The sequence below is a fragment of the Anser cygnoides genome, chromosome 3 (genome assembly GCF_040182565.1).
Source record: "Anser cygnoides isolate HZ-2024a breed goose chromosome 3, Taihu_goose_T2T_genome, whole genome shotgun sequence".
NCBI classification, from domain to species: domain Eukaryota; kingdom Metazoa; phylum Chordata; class Aves; order Anseriformes; family Anatidae; genus Anser; species Anser cygnoides.
In genome coordinates, this window is record NC_089875.1 from 123,037,094 (window position 1) to 123,051,924 (window position 14,831).

The following is a 14,831-nucleotide window of genomic DNA, read 5'->3' on the forward strand; positions in this document are numbered from 1 at the left end:
GCAAAGGAAGAATATCCTCTCCTTTGGTGCTTTGCTTGGACAGCACCATTCTTGGGGACCACACCAGTTCATCCAGAAAGTTTCTTTCTGAGCACACAGTGAGGTAAAGCAACAAGTCTAACTGCAGAGCCTGTGCACTTGTGGCACTGAATTCACAACCCTGAGAAGGGCTGCAGGAGCCCAGCTTTGATGATACAGGGACCAAAACTGTTCAGCTCTGGGCACATCATGACTGGAGAGATACTTAACAGAGGGGCTTAAGCTCAGGACCACCAGGGAAGGGGCTTACCTTGTCACAAAAGATGGTGTAAGATACACCTGTACAGGCTGGTGCAGCATGGGCTGACTGAATTGTAGAACACAAGTCTGAGACAACAGGCCAGGACCAGGAGGGTAAAGTTCACCTTCAAGAGGGAAAGCTTACAGTGAAAGGCATTGCAAAGGGCACATCCCTATGACACTGGAACCCTGGTGCATCTGGATGATGTTACAGCATGTAACCTAGCCTGTAAACTCCATCTGTGCTCCCACCATATCAGGTGGAAGGTGAAGGGTACAGCAGCAGGGAACAGCAGCTGACCTTTCCATCAGTGGTTTATAGCCAAGGGACTTCACCTCTGCAGGAGCAGCTGTGGTATTGACACAAGCCATACAAGCTTTATATCACCCAGCACACCAGCAGGCAGGAGTTGCCTTGTCAGACCTTGAAGAGAGCATGCAGCTAGATGGGGTGCAGCATGCTGCAGGCAGGTTAGTTCAGGAGGGTGACTGGTAGGCACATCTGTTCAGCAGACAGAAACCATCTCCAGAGACTTCTCTCCTGTTCTGTGCGTAACAGACTGCCCTCAGTTGAGCCATCTCAGGCTAAGTGGATAGGCAGCAGGCCCAAGCACTGCAGCAGGGGCTTGGGCTCTGCAACCGCACAGTAGAAGCCAGCTTCTTCTTGTGAACTGCAGACATAACCCCCACAGCGCCCTGAGACACCAGGGAAGAGAGACATCCTCCTCCTCACCCCATCTTCCTTACCCCCCCACATCCAGGAAAGAACCAAGGACCAGAAGTACAACTATGTTTTCTGGGCTTTTAGTTTGAAAAAAGTATTGATTGAAAGTGTACAACAGAATGAGGTGTGGCAGCAGCACCACAGCCAGATTGTTTCACAAATAAAAACAGAAAGGGCCTTAAATAATCGGGTGCAGATTAAAAAACCTCAACAGTGAAAAAGTTCTTCCCTCTGAACAGAAAGTCACAGGCACAGAAATGGCAACAACCACATGGAGACGATGGGGGGAGGGAACATCCTTCTTCTAACCACAGGGCTCTGTGCTAAGAGGCTGCCACCTATGGCGGGCTCCTGCGCCGTGGTTGGTGGCTGCTCCTGTGTGCAGTTCTGCCCTTGGCTCATTCTTTGGAATGGTTACAGATGAACAGTGTGACATGCCCTTGCTAACCAGACCCGCCCCCCACCCCCCAACCGGGACACTGACAAACAAGGCCTCTGCTAAGGCTAAAAAAAGGACAAGACTTTGGAGTCTTGAGTTCAGCATGTTTAAGAAACAAGAGTCTGGTGAGCGCACAGCAAAGTCCTTGTGCGAGGCTTGCTATTCCAGCTTGGCCTTCTTCTTGTTATCACTGCCATTCTCCTCTGCTGGTGTTGCCGGTGCTGCCATGTCCTCCAGTTTCCGTTTCCCACTTTCGGCCGGTGGGTGCGTATTACGGGGTTTAAAACTGATAATGATGCAGGTCATGTTATCGCAGCCAGTGCCATCCCCTGAAGTGTCTGGAGCCAAACACTGATCCAGCAGCTGAGGAGGGACAGGACAGATTAGCAGAGTGCACAGACACCCTTCGAATAACCTATGCCATTGGACCCAGTCTATCAACTGACAGCAGCTTAGTTAGGGGCTGCTAGGCCAGAATGGCAAGGGCTGGGCTCAAATGATGTTTACAGCCAAACCAGAGAACCAGCCTCAGCAGCTCTGTTTTTCTCAAAGCAGACAGAAACTCCTTCAGCTTGACAATAACCTAGAGGTCAGAGACACTGGTCAGGGTGACAAAGGAACCAAATTCTAATTCAGATGTGGCTCTCTGCTCCTGTACGAGCCAGCGTTGCAGCCCAAGTGCTGCCAGATATCCCAAGCGCTGAACAAACCAGTCTGATGGAGAAGGAATTAAGTCAGGCACCAAGCTGGGATGCAGAAACACTGTGGGCTGAAAGGGATGGTGAAACAACTGAAGGGGTGTTATGGACCTTACCTCTTCCACAATGGAGGAGAGCGGCCTCAGGACTCCATTCTCATCCTTTTGGGTGATCTTGGACTGGATGAAATCCACCACTTCCTGGCTGCTCATCACATTCCTGTAGAGTGGAAAAGTCAGAAGGGCTAGAAAAGGGAGCCATACCACACTGTCCTGAGATAGTTCCACTGTAGCAGGGAGCTGATGGTAACAAGACTGCATAGTGAGGAACAGGAGGGTTCAAAGCTCAGCACACTGCGATGTTCCTCCATCTGAGAACAGCTCCTCAGGAGCCAGAATTAACTCTTTGAGAAAATAAGGGCTGAAGCCATGCCCCTTGGGACTTCCTGAGGCCCAGCTCCAGAGAATGACCAGGGTAGCGACGGCCCAAGAGGCACAACCGCTCCCTCATTACATACCAGATTCCATCACAGGCAATGACCATGAAGTCATGGTCATCATTTATTGTCAGCACTTTGATGTCGGGCAAGGCAGAGATCATCTGTTCTTCTGGAGGCAGATTCCTGTTCCGCTTGTAGAAGTGATCACCTGCAGTGGAGAGGAGGATCACTTTACGCTGTCACTGGGCCTTGGCAATGCTGCCTACTCCAAACAGTGAGAAACAGTACTCTGCTGAACAGCAGCCCTAACAGAATTGGCACCAGTGCTTCCACAGAGCAGACCTGGCTGTGGAGACATGTGACTGAGAGAAATCTGCTGCACATCGAAGGCATCAGTTTAGGTGAGCCCACCACACTGTTACCATACAAAGGCACAGAGGAGCCTTCCTCAGTTCAGTATCTCCTCACCCCAAACCAGTTGCCACTTCCCCACTTCCTGGGGCAATATCAGACCAACAGCACATGATGTCTAACAAAACCAGCTGAAAACTGGCAGCAGCACTCAGGAGGTGAGCTATCCCATGTGTTAGAGCAGGATCTGCAGCTCACCTGAACACTTGGCTCTGCTATAATGATAGATGCTCATTTTTCAAGAAGCTCAGGCTGTCCAGGGCCAGATATGTCAGCGTACAAACAGTGCTTAGGTGCTGCCTGAAGCATTGTAGCAAGGGGAATAGAGCTTGTGCAATTAAAAGACAAGTCTGACTCCAGAACAAGTGGGCTCAAACTGGTATAAAGTTAGGTACTCGGTAAGCAACACACCAAGGTCCTTCAACAGCCTCCTAACAATAGAAGTACAGAGAGGAAAACATCCTCTCTATCCAAAAGTCAAGTTGTTTTTTTCTGGGGACAGTTTATGTGGCATGGCTTCTGACAATCCAGCTGTGGGCACAACAGCCTTGGAGGCCTCACACACCACGTCCTACACTGAAGCCTGGCAGGTGTTGGGTGCCTCTCTCTACTGACGTCTGCCATTTTCATGGCTATTTTCTCTAATTAGACTGAAATTTCACCATGTGAAATATTGAATACGTTCTAGACATCAACCAACTGAAAACTGTTTCTTAAACTTTTTCAGGGAGTGTAAATGATAGGACAAGGAGTAATGGCTTTAAACTAAAACACGACGGATTTAGTGTAGATATAAGGAAGAAATTCTTTACTCTGGGGGTGGTGAGGCACTGGAACAGGTTGCCCTGAGAAGTTGTGGATGCCCCTTCACTGAAAGTGTTCAAGGCCCGGTTGGATGGGACTTTGAGCAACCTGATCTAGTGGGAGGTGTCCCTACCCATGGCAGGGGGGTTGGATTTCTATGATTTTAAGGTCCCTTCCAACCCAACCCATTCTATGACTCTATGAAACTTAGTGGCTGGCAAGTGCTGGAAGCACGTATGTCCTGAGCGCAGCACCCTGAGGCCAGGCATGCCAGCATTCACACACTTGGACTTGCTCACCAATTGCCCTGGAGAGGTTGAGACCACCATTCACTCTCCCATCCATGGTGACCTTGCCGCCAGCGTTCTTTATCCTGGCCAATTCTATCTCATCCTCTGGTTTGTGGTCATACGACATGTCGACAGCTTTGCCACCTTCTGACACCACGCAGCGAGAATCTCCCGCATTAGCCACAATCAGCTGCTTGCCCCGGATAAGGGCCACGACAGCAGTTGTCCCACTGTCAGAGCCAGGCTGCAAGAAAAACATTTTTGCTCAGACTCCTTCCCATTGCTCTATCACAGGTCATAAAGGAACCAGCACTGCCCACCACATGCCCAGCAGTGTCCCAAACTCAGGTGTTGCATTTCAACCCTGCTTTCCATAAGCACACACAGAACAATGGAGAAAAGCCTGAGGGAAGCATGAAACTTGGCAGTAGCATGTTCACTGAGAGGCACGGTCAAGCCATACCTTTGTTCGAGCCTCACAAAGCATCAAAGGGCTCAGGATTCTCCACTGTTCAACACACCCTGCTATATCCTCAGCTCTAATGCAGCAGTTCCAGCCCCAGCCCAACTGTCCTTGTTTCGACTAGGATAGAGTTAATTTTCCTCCTAGCTGCTGGTAGGGTGCTGTGTTTTGAATTTAGGATGAAAATAATGTTGATAACATGCTGATGTTCTAATTGTTGCAGAGCAGTGCTTACACTAAGCCAAGGACTTTTCAGCTTCTCACGTTGTCCTGCAGGCTGGGAGTGCATCTGGAGCACGGAGGGGACAGAACTAGGACAGCAGACCCCAGCTGGCCAAAGGGGTATTCCATACCACCTGATGTCATGCCCAACAATTAATATGGGGTGGCTGGCTGGGGGAGGGGACTGCTGCTCGGGGATAGGCTGGGCATCGGTCAGCGGGCGGTGACCAATTGCACTGTGCATCACTTACTTTGTACACATTATTATTAATAGTACTATTATCACTATTATTTTCATTTCTTTTCTGTCCTAATAAACTGTATTTAGCTCAACCCACAAGCTTTCACTTTTTTTTTTTTCCTATTTTCTCGCTTGCCCCACTGTGGGGGGTGGGGGTGGGGGGGAGGGTTAGCAAACAGCTGCGTGGTGCCTAGCTGCCGGCCGGGTTAAACCACAGCACCAGCTCAAGTAGACGCCTCACTGCAAGCCAGGACATCTCTTCAAAGAGAGAAGGTTGGCACCTTAGAAGCTGTAGCAGTCCTGCTGTCATACACTCCCTTCCATGCTAAACCCTCCCCAGCACTTTCTAAGCACAGCAAACCCTGCAGTGGAGTCAGCCTCTTCTAATCTCAACCTGCTGCCCAGATCCAAGCCTTATCCCTCAGTCTCTCACAAAGTCAGTCTGTCAGCAGCTGTGTTCAGCCTCAGGAGAACAGAAGGGATGTTTATCCCCAGCTGAATGGAAATAACCCCCTGCTACACGCCCCCTCCTCCCCGCTCCCCATGTGCCCTCGGCTCCACACTATGCTGCAGAACACAGGAACAAGGTGTGCACCTCCTCTTTCCCCTCCATGCCTGGTAACAACATTTCCTCCTCTTCATCCTCATCCTCCTCTGCTTCTTCAGTGTCATCTTCATCATCTTCATTCTCTGCCTCTTCACTACTGTAACCATCCTCATCTTCACTGCATTCCTACAAGAAACAAAAGATACCACCAGGAGTCACACAGGACACTCTTAGTGCCCTCCCCAGACAGCTGGTCCCTCCAATGTAATGACATGAGACTGGTTTGCCCCAGAGGAGTGAAATGGCCTGTTAAGTTTTCCCCAGACCTGATGTCTACGAACAGAACAGCTAGTTTCCAACTACCACAGTGAATGGAGGGATGGTGCATGCAGAAAGACCAATGGGTATCCACTATGGCTGCTGCACAGATGAGTGTATGTTTCCCTCAGAGTTTAAGAGTCTAAACAATCCCCAATATTCCCATGAGATGGTCTCAAAGTATCGATCTGAAAAACCTACTCCCAGGACACACCTAGGATGAGCCAGAGACTCGTAGCTTAAGTACCACAGCAAGCAATGCATTCTGCCCAGCCAGAAGGCCACTCTGTCCCAGTGCTGTTTCCTACCTCACTGTCTTCCTCCTCTTCCTCAACCTCATCTGACTCATCCTCACTGTCCTCAAAAAATTTGGATTTGGTTGTGCGCTGGGGCTTTCCCGTAGAGGAGCAGGAGGGCCCGGCCTCCCCAGTAGAAGAGGTGACGGCCTCGTCACCTTTGCCTACTTCAGGCTTCTGCAGAGCAGGGCTGTTGCCTCCAGCGTTGGCTTTGTCTGAGGTGGAGGAAATACCCGTGATTTCTTCATCTGGCTTCCCATTCTTCCTCTCCTTGTGGTCGATAAGCTCCCCTGGGTCAGCCTCTCCGTTCATATTTGACTCCCCATCATGCTGCTTGCCTGTCCCCTCTGTAGCGTTCTCCCCAGCTGGAGCTAAGGACTTTTGTTTGAGGTTCTTGGTGCAGTTTTGTCCATAACGTGTGAGAAGCTCTTCAATGGTCATTGTGGCTTCTTCATGCAGAAGAGCAGCTTCCTCATTATCCACTAAAAATGGAAAGGGGGAGTGGGGTGAGGACAAAGAGGATCAGAAAGCAAGACATATCACCATAGCAGCAGCTGTGCAACACACACTGGGTTCAGCAGTGAGTTGCCCTGACTGGAGGTTGCTATTTGCAGACATGTTTCAGCAATGCTCAACTTGCTGATCACCACCAGGCACGGACAAACATAGCCAGGCCTGCACTGTCCCACAGCTTCCAAGCGCTGCAGATGAACAATATGCAAATGGCAGAGAAAGGTCTTCTATCCACTGCCAAGGCAAGCAGTCTGCAAGTTACCCCAGTGCCTCAGGCCACTGATGCTATCTTGCTGACTTGTAGGCAGCACAGAAGCATTTAAATAAGATGTGAGGTTGGAGGGTATAGAGTCATATTTCACCAGTGCAGGCTCAAGTGAAGCTGTTGCGGAAGCAGATAGACCACTTTCATGTGCAGATTTGTTCATTAACACTGCAGCATGAACAAGAAATTTTCATTAAAGCATTTGCTCCATAGGCCTTATGCAATTGCTTGGGGTCCTTTTGCAATCTAGACACTTGCAATCAGATAATAAAATAGCTTTAGGTATGCAGGACACTAGACAGAAAATAGGATGACCCCCTAAACTATGAGCCAAGGACCAGAAACTCCACTGGTATTAGATAACTTCCACCATTTCCTTGTTGACATCCCCCTGGTTATCCTCTTCTTTGCTGATTAATGCCAAAAGGAAAATAAACAGAAATATCCCAAATAGTCCTTAAAGTATAGGACAAAAATGAAAAAAAAAAGCAACCACACAAAAAAAACCCTTCGTCCCTGTCAGCTGGGGAACAAGAACCAACAAACACAGCATTTTCAGATCAACACACTGTTCACAGTGATTTACAGCTTTATATCTGCTTCAAGGTTAGTCACAAGCTATTCAGCCAAGAGCAGCACAGGATTCTACCCTGGGATTCACTTTCTATCTGGCTTCATGATCTGGCAACTACTTGCTCATGGAAAAAGCATATTCGCTTCTTTGTAAGAAAGAACTACTGAAAAGAGACGAGAATCTAATTCAATCCTGTCTGTAGTTTGTCTGCCGCCAGCCTGACAGAGCTTAGCATCAGACATATACCATTTAATTTTTATAACTTAGCCCACTTCCCAGCTCAGGGATTTCTGACACATCCTAGAAGCTTGCACCCCATAGAGGATATCCTATGGAAAGCTCTGACAGGCTGTTTTACTATCCATATGATTAAGCTACTAAATGAATCAAAATACCCCTAGCACCAGCTCAAAGCAAGAGACAGTACCGAGAGGTGGCAGCTCCAGCTGAAATTGAACTGGCTAATTTGGAGAAGCGAACCTTCTGTTAATGGAGACCTGGTCCAATATCTCTCAGTCCCTGGCCTAGAGCTGCAGTCTTACCTATTCAGTGGCATCTGACTTACCATCATCTTCATCAGCAACTTTCTCCTTTTCATCTTCATCATCTTGGGGTCGCCCAGCCATCTGAGAGAGCTCTTTAATCACCTCCTCAGTGGTGAGCTTGGCATCTATGGCTAAGAAAGCATCTTCCAGGGCCTAGATATGAACACAGACATAAGAGTGTGCATAATTTCATCTTCTGCCTACTGGAGTTCAGGAAGCTTTTGGAAAATCCTCTCAGAAATATGGTTTGATTTTTGGGTGGTCCTGCATGGAGCCAGTAGTTAGACTTGATGATCCTTGTCGGTCCCTTTCAACTTGGAATATTCTATGATTCTATACCTGCTGCGATCAAGACTCTTCCAAAACTAACCATACAGAATTGGAGCCCAAACTGGTCAAGGCTGGTGGCACCTCTGGGGTTCATCTGGTCACCCCCCCCCCCCCCCCCCCCCGCAAGTCAATCAGGGCCAATTCAGAGCCAGCGCCCAGGGACCATGGCTCTGGCTGTTCAGCCAATTTTCAGTCCACCTTAGTGTCTGCACATGCAGCCCATAAATCAACAGCTTGTCTATAAGGATCATATGGGAGACAGTGTTTAAGGCCTTCCTGAAGTCTACAGGAGACCTGAGGACAGGATAGCATTCAACGCCATTGTGAGGAATGGTTCAGCAAGCAGGCGCTCCCTTGCTTAGCAGACAGGCTTACTGCAGTCAGTGAACACATCCCAGTGTGGAATCAGCAAAGCATAATACTTGGGTGTCTTGGCCATAGAGCAAGAGCCACAAATTGATTCGAGTTTGCTTTGTAGGCTATCCTCAGACTAGATCTAGATGGAAGTTCTAGAGCGACTGCCTTCCCCTCACCCACACTGCTGACAATCCAGCACCAACTCTGGGGATACCTGATGTCAGACCAGGTGTTATTGCTATGAGGGAGAATAACAATATAGAGAGAGATCATTTGGCAGAAGCAAGACACAAACACCCTGATTTGTTCTAACCTTCCACCTCTGCCAAAAACTATCCCTGTCCCCAAACAACAACAACCACCCAGAAAACTACACTCAAAAAACCAACTCACTACCTTGACTGGAATGAGTCTGAAAATTAAAAAAAAAAAAAAAAAAGAGAAAGATGGAAAACAGAATGTTTATCTTTGAAAATACAATCAACAGCTGGTATAAACTAGAAACAACGAAGGGAAAGAGAAATGGAGATACCCTTGGAAGACGGGACAGACAGATCTTGGAAGAACGGGGAAGTATTTAAGTACTAGATACCTAACAAGGGCTCTTTTCTGCACTGATGCTTACACTTGGTTCCAGGGCAGTGCTGCATTCTTACCTTTTGCAATTTGCCTTCCTTATAGGCCTTCTGGTCTTTGATTATCTCAGGGAGATACTTGGCACAGTACAGTGCAACTTCTTCTCCTGAAAGAGAGCACAAATCATTTAAAGAGGGTGGTCCTCCCAGAAGCAAAATGTATTCTTAAGCAACTGAATTCCTGAGGCAAATCTTGGGACACAAACCAGGACTAATCCAGACATGGAGAAATCATGCAGCAGCAGCAGACTGCTGTGGATCTCACGTACACTTCCCAGAAGGCTGCACTTCCAGAACAGCAGGATTTGCTGATGACCCCTAGGAAACCTCAATGAGTTCTCACCCATCAGGTTTAGCCAATGCTAGAAACTTCCTGAAAAGCTCATTTTGGCCATTAGGCCAACTGTTTAGACCCATTCTACTTAGAAAGCTCCATTTTCGCATGTAAACGCAAGTATAAACAAGCTCTCAGAGAATTACTGACACATGATGAGCCACACAAAAAGTGAGCATTATGTATTCTAGTGTATGTTCTAGACCAACAAAAAAACAACGTCACAGCCTTGAGATGAGCCTTTCGGAAAGATGGGGGTCCCAATCAGCAGAACAGTCACCTTGGTACAGGAAGGCGTGTGCATGCATGACTGAATAAAAGGTGGCCAGAACACCAGGTTGCTGAGAGCACAGAGGATAACTCAGATCAAAAGTCAACAACATAAATCAAGCATTCACTCCTAGAGCCGCTGAAAAAAATTTGGAAGCTGAAAACACTCCAGCAGCTTAGTAATTAATACTGTCAAAAAATATTCCAGGTTGGAAGGGACCCACAAGGATCATCGAGTCCAACTCCTGGGTCTCCAAAGGACCACCCAAAAAAATCAGACCATGTGTCTGAGAGTATTGTCCAAAAGCTTCTTGAACTCCAGCAGGCTTGGTGCCATGACCACTTTCCTGGGGAGCCTGTTCCAGTACCCGACCACTCTCAGCAAAGAACCTTTTCCTGATACGCAGCCTGAACCACCCCTGTTGCAGCTTCAAGCCATTTACTGTCAAGTATGCAACAGAGCACAGTAGACATTTTTTGTGATCATGAAGGTGCTAATAAGGAAGAACATTAAATGGCATGAGGGATCCTGAATTTCTGTAGTTTGGATCAGCAACGGGGACCAGAAAGAATAGTGCAAGTTGTGAATGAACGATCTAGTAATTTAGGCTTGAATGTAAGATGCAAAGAACCTGAACTTTTGAAGACCAAATTTCCAGCTATTTAAAGATCTAGCAGACAGGATCCCCTGGAACACTGACCTTAGGGAAAAAGGAGCTGAGCACAGCTGGCAACTCTTTTAACGATGTTTTTCTTAGAGCACAAGAACTCTCCATCCCCCTGCTCACTTTCTTACATGGGGAAGGCAGAAAACTGGGATGGCTGAGCAGCAACCTGCTGGTCAAACTGAGATGTGAGAAGGAAATGCACAGGCAGTGGAAGCAGGGACGTGTGGCCAGCGATGAGTACAGGGATGCTGTCCAGATGTGCAGGGATGGGATCAGGAAAGCCAAGGCACGGATGGAACTGAGCTTGGCAAGGGACACAAAAAAAAAACAAAACAAAACCCAGAAGGGATTCTGTAGGTACACTGGCCAGCAAAGAGAGGCCAAGGAGAGCGTACCCCCTGCTGATAAATGGCAGAGGAGAGAACTGGTAACGAGAGACATGGAGAAGGCTGAGGTACTCAACAACTTCTTTGCCTCAGCCTTCACCGCCAGTCAGGCCTCACACGTCTCTGTTTCCCTGAACCCGAAGATGAGGGCTGGGGGAGCCGAGTCCCTCCCGCTGTAAGCGAAGAGCAGGTTGGAGACCACCTGATGAAGCTGAACGAGTACAAGTCTGTGGGGCCCGATGCCGTGCCTCCCAGGGTCCCCAGGGAACTGGCTGATGGAGTTGCCGAGCCTCTCTCTAGCCCATTTGAAAAGTCCTGGCAGTCAGGTGGAGTCCCTGGTGACTGGAAAAAAGGAAACATCGCTCCCACTTTTAAAAAAGGGTTGATGGAAGACCTGGGGAACTAGAGACCGGTGAGCCTCACCTCTGTGCCTGGGAAGATCACGGAACAGATCCTCCTGGAAGCAATGTTAATGCACATGCAAGACCAGGAGGTGATGTGGGACAGCCACCACGGCTTCACCGAGGGCAAATTGTGCCTGACCGATCTGGTGGCCTTCTGTGATGGAGCGACTGCATCAACTGACAAGGGAAGACCGATGGATGTCATCTACCTGGACTTCTGTAAGGCCTTTGACACGATCCCACATGACATCCTGATCTCCAAACTGGAAAGAGATGGGTTTGGAGGGTGGACCATTCAGTGGGTAAGGAATTGGCTTGAAGGCTGCACCTAGAGAGTGGTGGCCAACGGCTCCATGTCCAGGTGGAGACTGGCGACAAGCAGTGTCCCTCATGGTTCTGTCCTGGGACTGGTACTGTTTAATATCTTTCTATCTGACATAGACAATGGGATTTAATGCACCCTCAGCAAGTTTGCAAATGACACTAAGCTGAGTGGTGCAGTCGATACAACAGAAGGGTTGCCATCCAAAGGGACCTGGACAGGCTAAAAAAAGTGGGCCCCTGTGAACCTAATGAGATTCAACAAGTGCTTAGGCGCAAGGTGCTGCACCTGGGTTCGGGGAAATCCCAGACATGAGTACAGACTTGGAGAAGAACTCCTTGAGAGCAGCCCTGCAGAGAAGGACTTGGGGATTCTGGTGGATGAAAAACCTGGCATGAGCCAGCAGCACACTTGCAGCCCAGAAAGCCAACTGCATCCTGGGCTGCACCAACAAAGGAGTGGCCAGAGGGCAAGGGAGGTGACTGTCTCCCTCTGCTCTGCCCTCGTGAGGCCCTACCTGCAGAGCTACATCCAGGTCTGGGGCCCCCAGCACAAGGAGGTGGGTCTGTTAGAGTGGGTCTGGAGGAGGGATACAAAGTTTATCAGAGGGCTGGAGCACCTCTCCCACAAATACAGACAGAGAGCTAGGACTGTTCAGCCTGAGGAAGTATAATGCAGGCCTTCCTATAGCTATAGGTAAAGGCCACACATGCTCCTTCCCTCCTGGCTACAGAAGGAAGGTTTTTATGACACAACTCTAAGAGCCAGTCAACTCTTTACTTCCCTGTCCTTTCCTTCTTCCAGACAAATACCGTCTGTTCAGACAGCTGGCCATGAAGAGCAAAAGCTCTGTGAAGCAAAGGGCAGTCATGGAATTGAGGGAGTGAGAAGTAGCTAGCCATCAGCTCAGCAAAGGACAGAGACAAGAAACGAATGGAAATAGAAAGAGAACATGGTTGGAAGTAAAGAGATGGTGAGTTTGAGAAAAAAATAAAAAGGAACAGCGGACACGGACCTCTCAAACGTGCCCACACAAAAGGGATTAAGTGGCCACTGCCAAAGAACAGAAACCTTGCAAGACTGTTGCTAGTTAAATAGCACTGCAGAAAGTTCAACGCTAAGGATCTACACAACAAAGAAACAGAGCTCTATTCTGACCATACTCTCCAAAATGCAGTGGAAGAGATTTTTTGACAAAAAACCTGGAAGATCACAGGTAAATAAATGATGTAAGAGAAATACAAATGATCCTAGCACTTCTTTAATAAGAACTTTTTAATAAGAACTTAAAAGGAAAAACCAAGGTGACCTGACAACAGATCTGGCAGAGAAATAAAGATTGTCAGTCCATTGCCAACCAATGTCCACTGACACAGACTTATTGAAAGCAGATGTCATCGATCCAACTCAACATCTGCTCATAAAGATACTATGATTTTGGTTGATAGAACTAAGCATGATTTACGTAAGGTATATAACTTGCATATAGGTATATAAGACAGCACTTCACTTAAAAAGTTAAATTTTCAATACACCACATGCTCAATAGGTAAACTGAAAACTACTGGCCATGAGACAAACTGAACAAAGAATCACACTGTACCATGTTTATACGCAGTCATTAAGGTCTATTACAGATGATACCATAACGTTTTTATTTAAGAGACAAAATGAAACAGTTTCTATGAGAGAGTGATGGAGGCAGTAATAGGCAGTAATGAGTAATTGCAGTGACAGGTCTTCCATATCAAGTGATAAGCTGCAGGGAGTGAGCAGAGGCTTCTCAGAGAGGTAATATGGCCATTGGGGAAAACATTTGCATGGTCTTGGACAATGGCAGACAGCCACCCAGCAGATCTGAATGCTCTATGAGATGGTCCTGAAACAAGGGGTCAGGGACATGCTCCACACATCCTTATATTAACGCTGCTTTTATTTAGAGTGTAAACTAGCTCATCTAGCAGACCGTAAAACTGTAGCCCCAAATCTGGAGGACAGTAACGAGCAGACTATCCCAGGGGTCAGCACTGGGTCCAGTTCTGCTTAACATCTTCATTAATGATCTGGACCACAGGGTAGAGCGCACCTTCAGTAAACTTGTAGATGACGCAGAACTGAGGGGAACAGAGGGATCACCAGAGGGCTGTGCTGCTGTCCAGAGGGACGCTGACAGGCTGGAGAGGTAGGCTGACAAAAATGTCATGAAGTTCAACATAGAGAAGTGCAAAGTCCTGCACCTGGGAAGGATCAACCTCAGGCACCAGAAAATGCTAGGGGCCACCCAGATGGAAAGCAACTCTAGGTTGCAGCCAGGTAGGAGTCCTGGTGGATACCTAAGTTGACCGTGAGAAAACAACGTGCCCTCACTGCTAAGGCTAACATCATTCTTGGCTGCAGTAGGCAAAACATTGCCGGTAGGTCAAGAGAAGGGATCCTTCCCCTCTAGTCAGCATCAGTGAGGCTGCACTTTGAGTATGGTGTCCAGTCGTGGGCCCCCCTTAGCACAGAGAGGACACGTGGGCCGAGCAGGGAGAGCCCAGGCCGGGGCCCCCAGGGTGCTGCCGGGCCCAGAGCCTCCGTGCTGTGAGGAGAGGCTGCGAGAGCTGGGGCTGCTCGGCCTGGAGCAGAGGAGGCTCCGGGGGAGCTCCCCCATGGCCGTCAGGACCCGCAGGGAGGCGCGGAGAGGCCGGAGCCGGGCTCTGCTCGGCGGTGCCCAGGGCCGGGCCCAGAGGCCCCGGGCCTAGCCTGGAGCAGCACTGCTGGGCTGGGCAGGTGCTGGAGCCCTGCTTGACTGGGGGGACTGAACCAGCTGACCTTGAGAGCTCCCTTCCAGCCTCAACCATTCACTTGCAGAGAACTCCAACAGCTTCTTGATCATGCTATAGGGAGTGAGCTGAAAAGCCTGGCCTGAAGACAACTGTGAGAACGCAGGACTTGTGCCATGGGCAAGTGAGTTCCAGGACTTGGCTGGCATCTTGGCCTAGACCTAGAAATTATACATACGCACTCCTATGAAGAGGTTTGACCAGTAAGCAAGGTGATGCATTGTGCGTACCT

General features: G+C 48.7%; 1 protein-coding gene across 1 annotated transcript in view; it reads right to left on the reverse strand.

Moving 5' to 3' along the window:
- Positions 1-1,067: 1,067 nt before the first annotated feature.
- PPM1G (protein phosphatase, Mg2+/Mn2+ dependent 1G) overlaps positions 1,068-14,831 on the reverse strand; it is a 28,229-nt gene continuing 14,465 nt past the window's right edge. Inside the window, exons 3-10 of the mRNA XM_048055200.2 lie at positions 9,412-9,497; positions 8,089-8,221; positions 6,184-6,653; positions 5,606-5,743; positions 4,094-4,328; positions 2,658-2,787; positions 2,257-2,359; positions 1,068-1,805 (exon numbers count right to left, since the gene is read on the reverse strand). Of these exons, the coding sequence (XP_047911157.2) occupies positions 1,602-1,805; positions 2,257-2,359; positions 2,658-2,787; positions 4,094-4,328; positions 5,606-5,743; positions 6,184-6,653; positions 8,089-8,221; positions 9,412-9,497 (1,499 nt within the window). The 3' untranslated portion in view covers positions 1,068-1,601. The remainder of the gene's footprint in view (positions 1,806-2,256; positions 2,360-2,657; positions 2,788-4,093; positions 4,329-5,605; positions 5,744-6,183; positions 6,654-8,088; positions 8,222-9,411; positions 9,498-14,831) is intronic.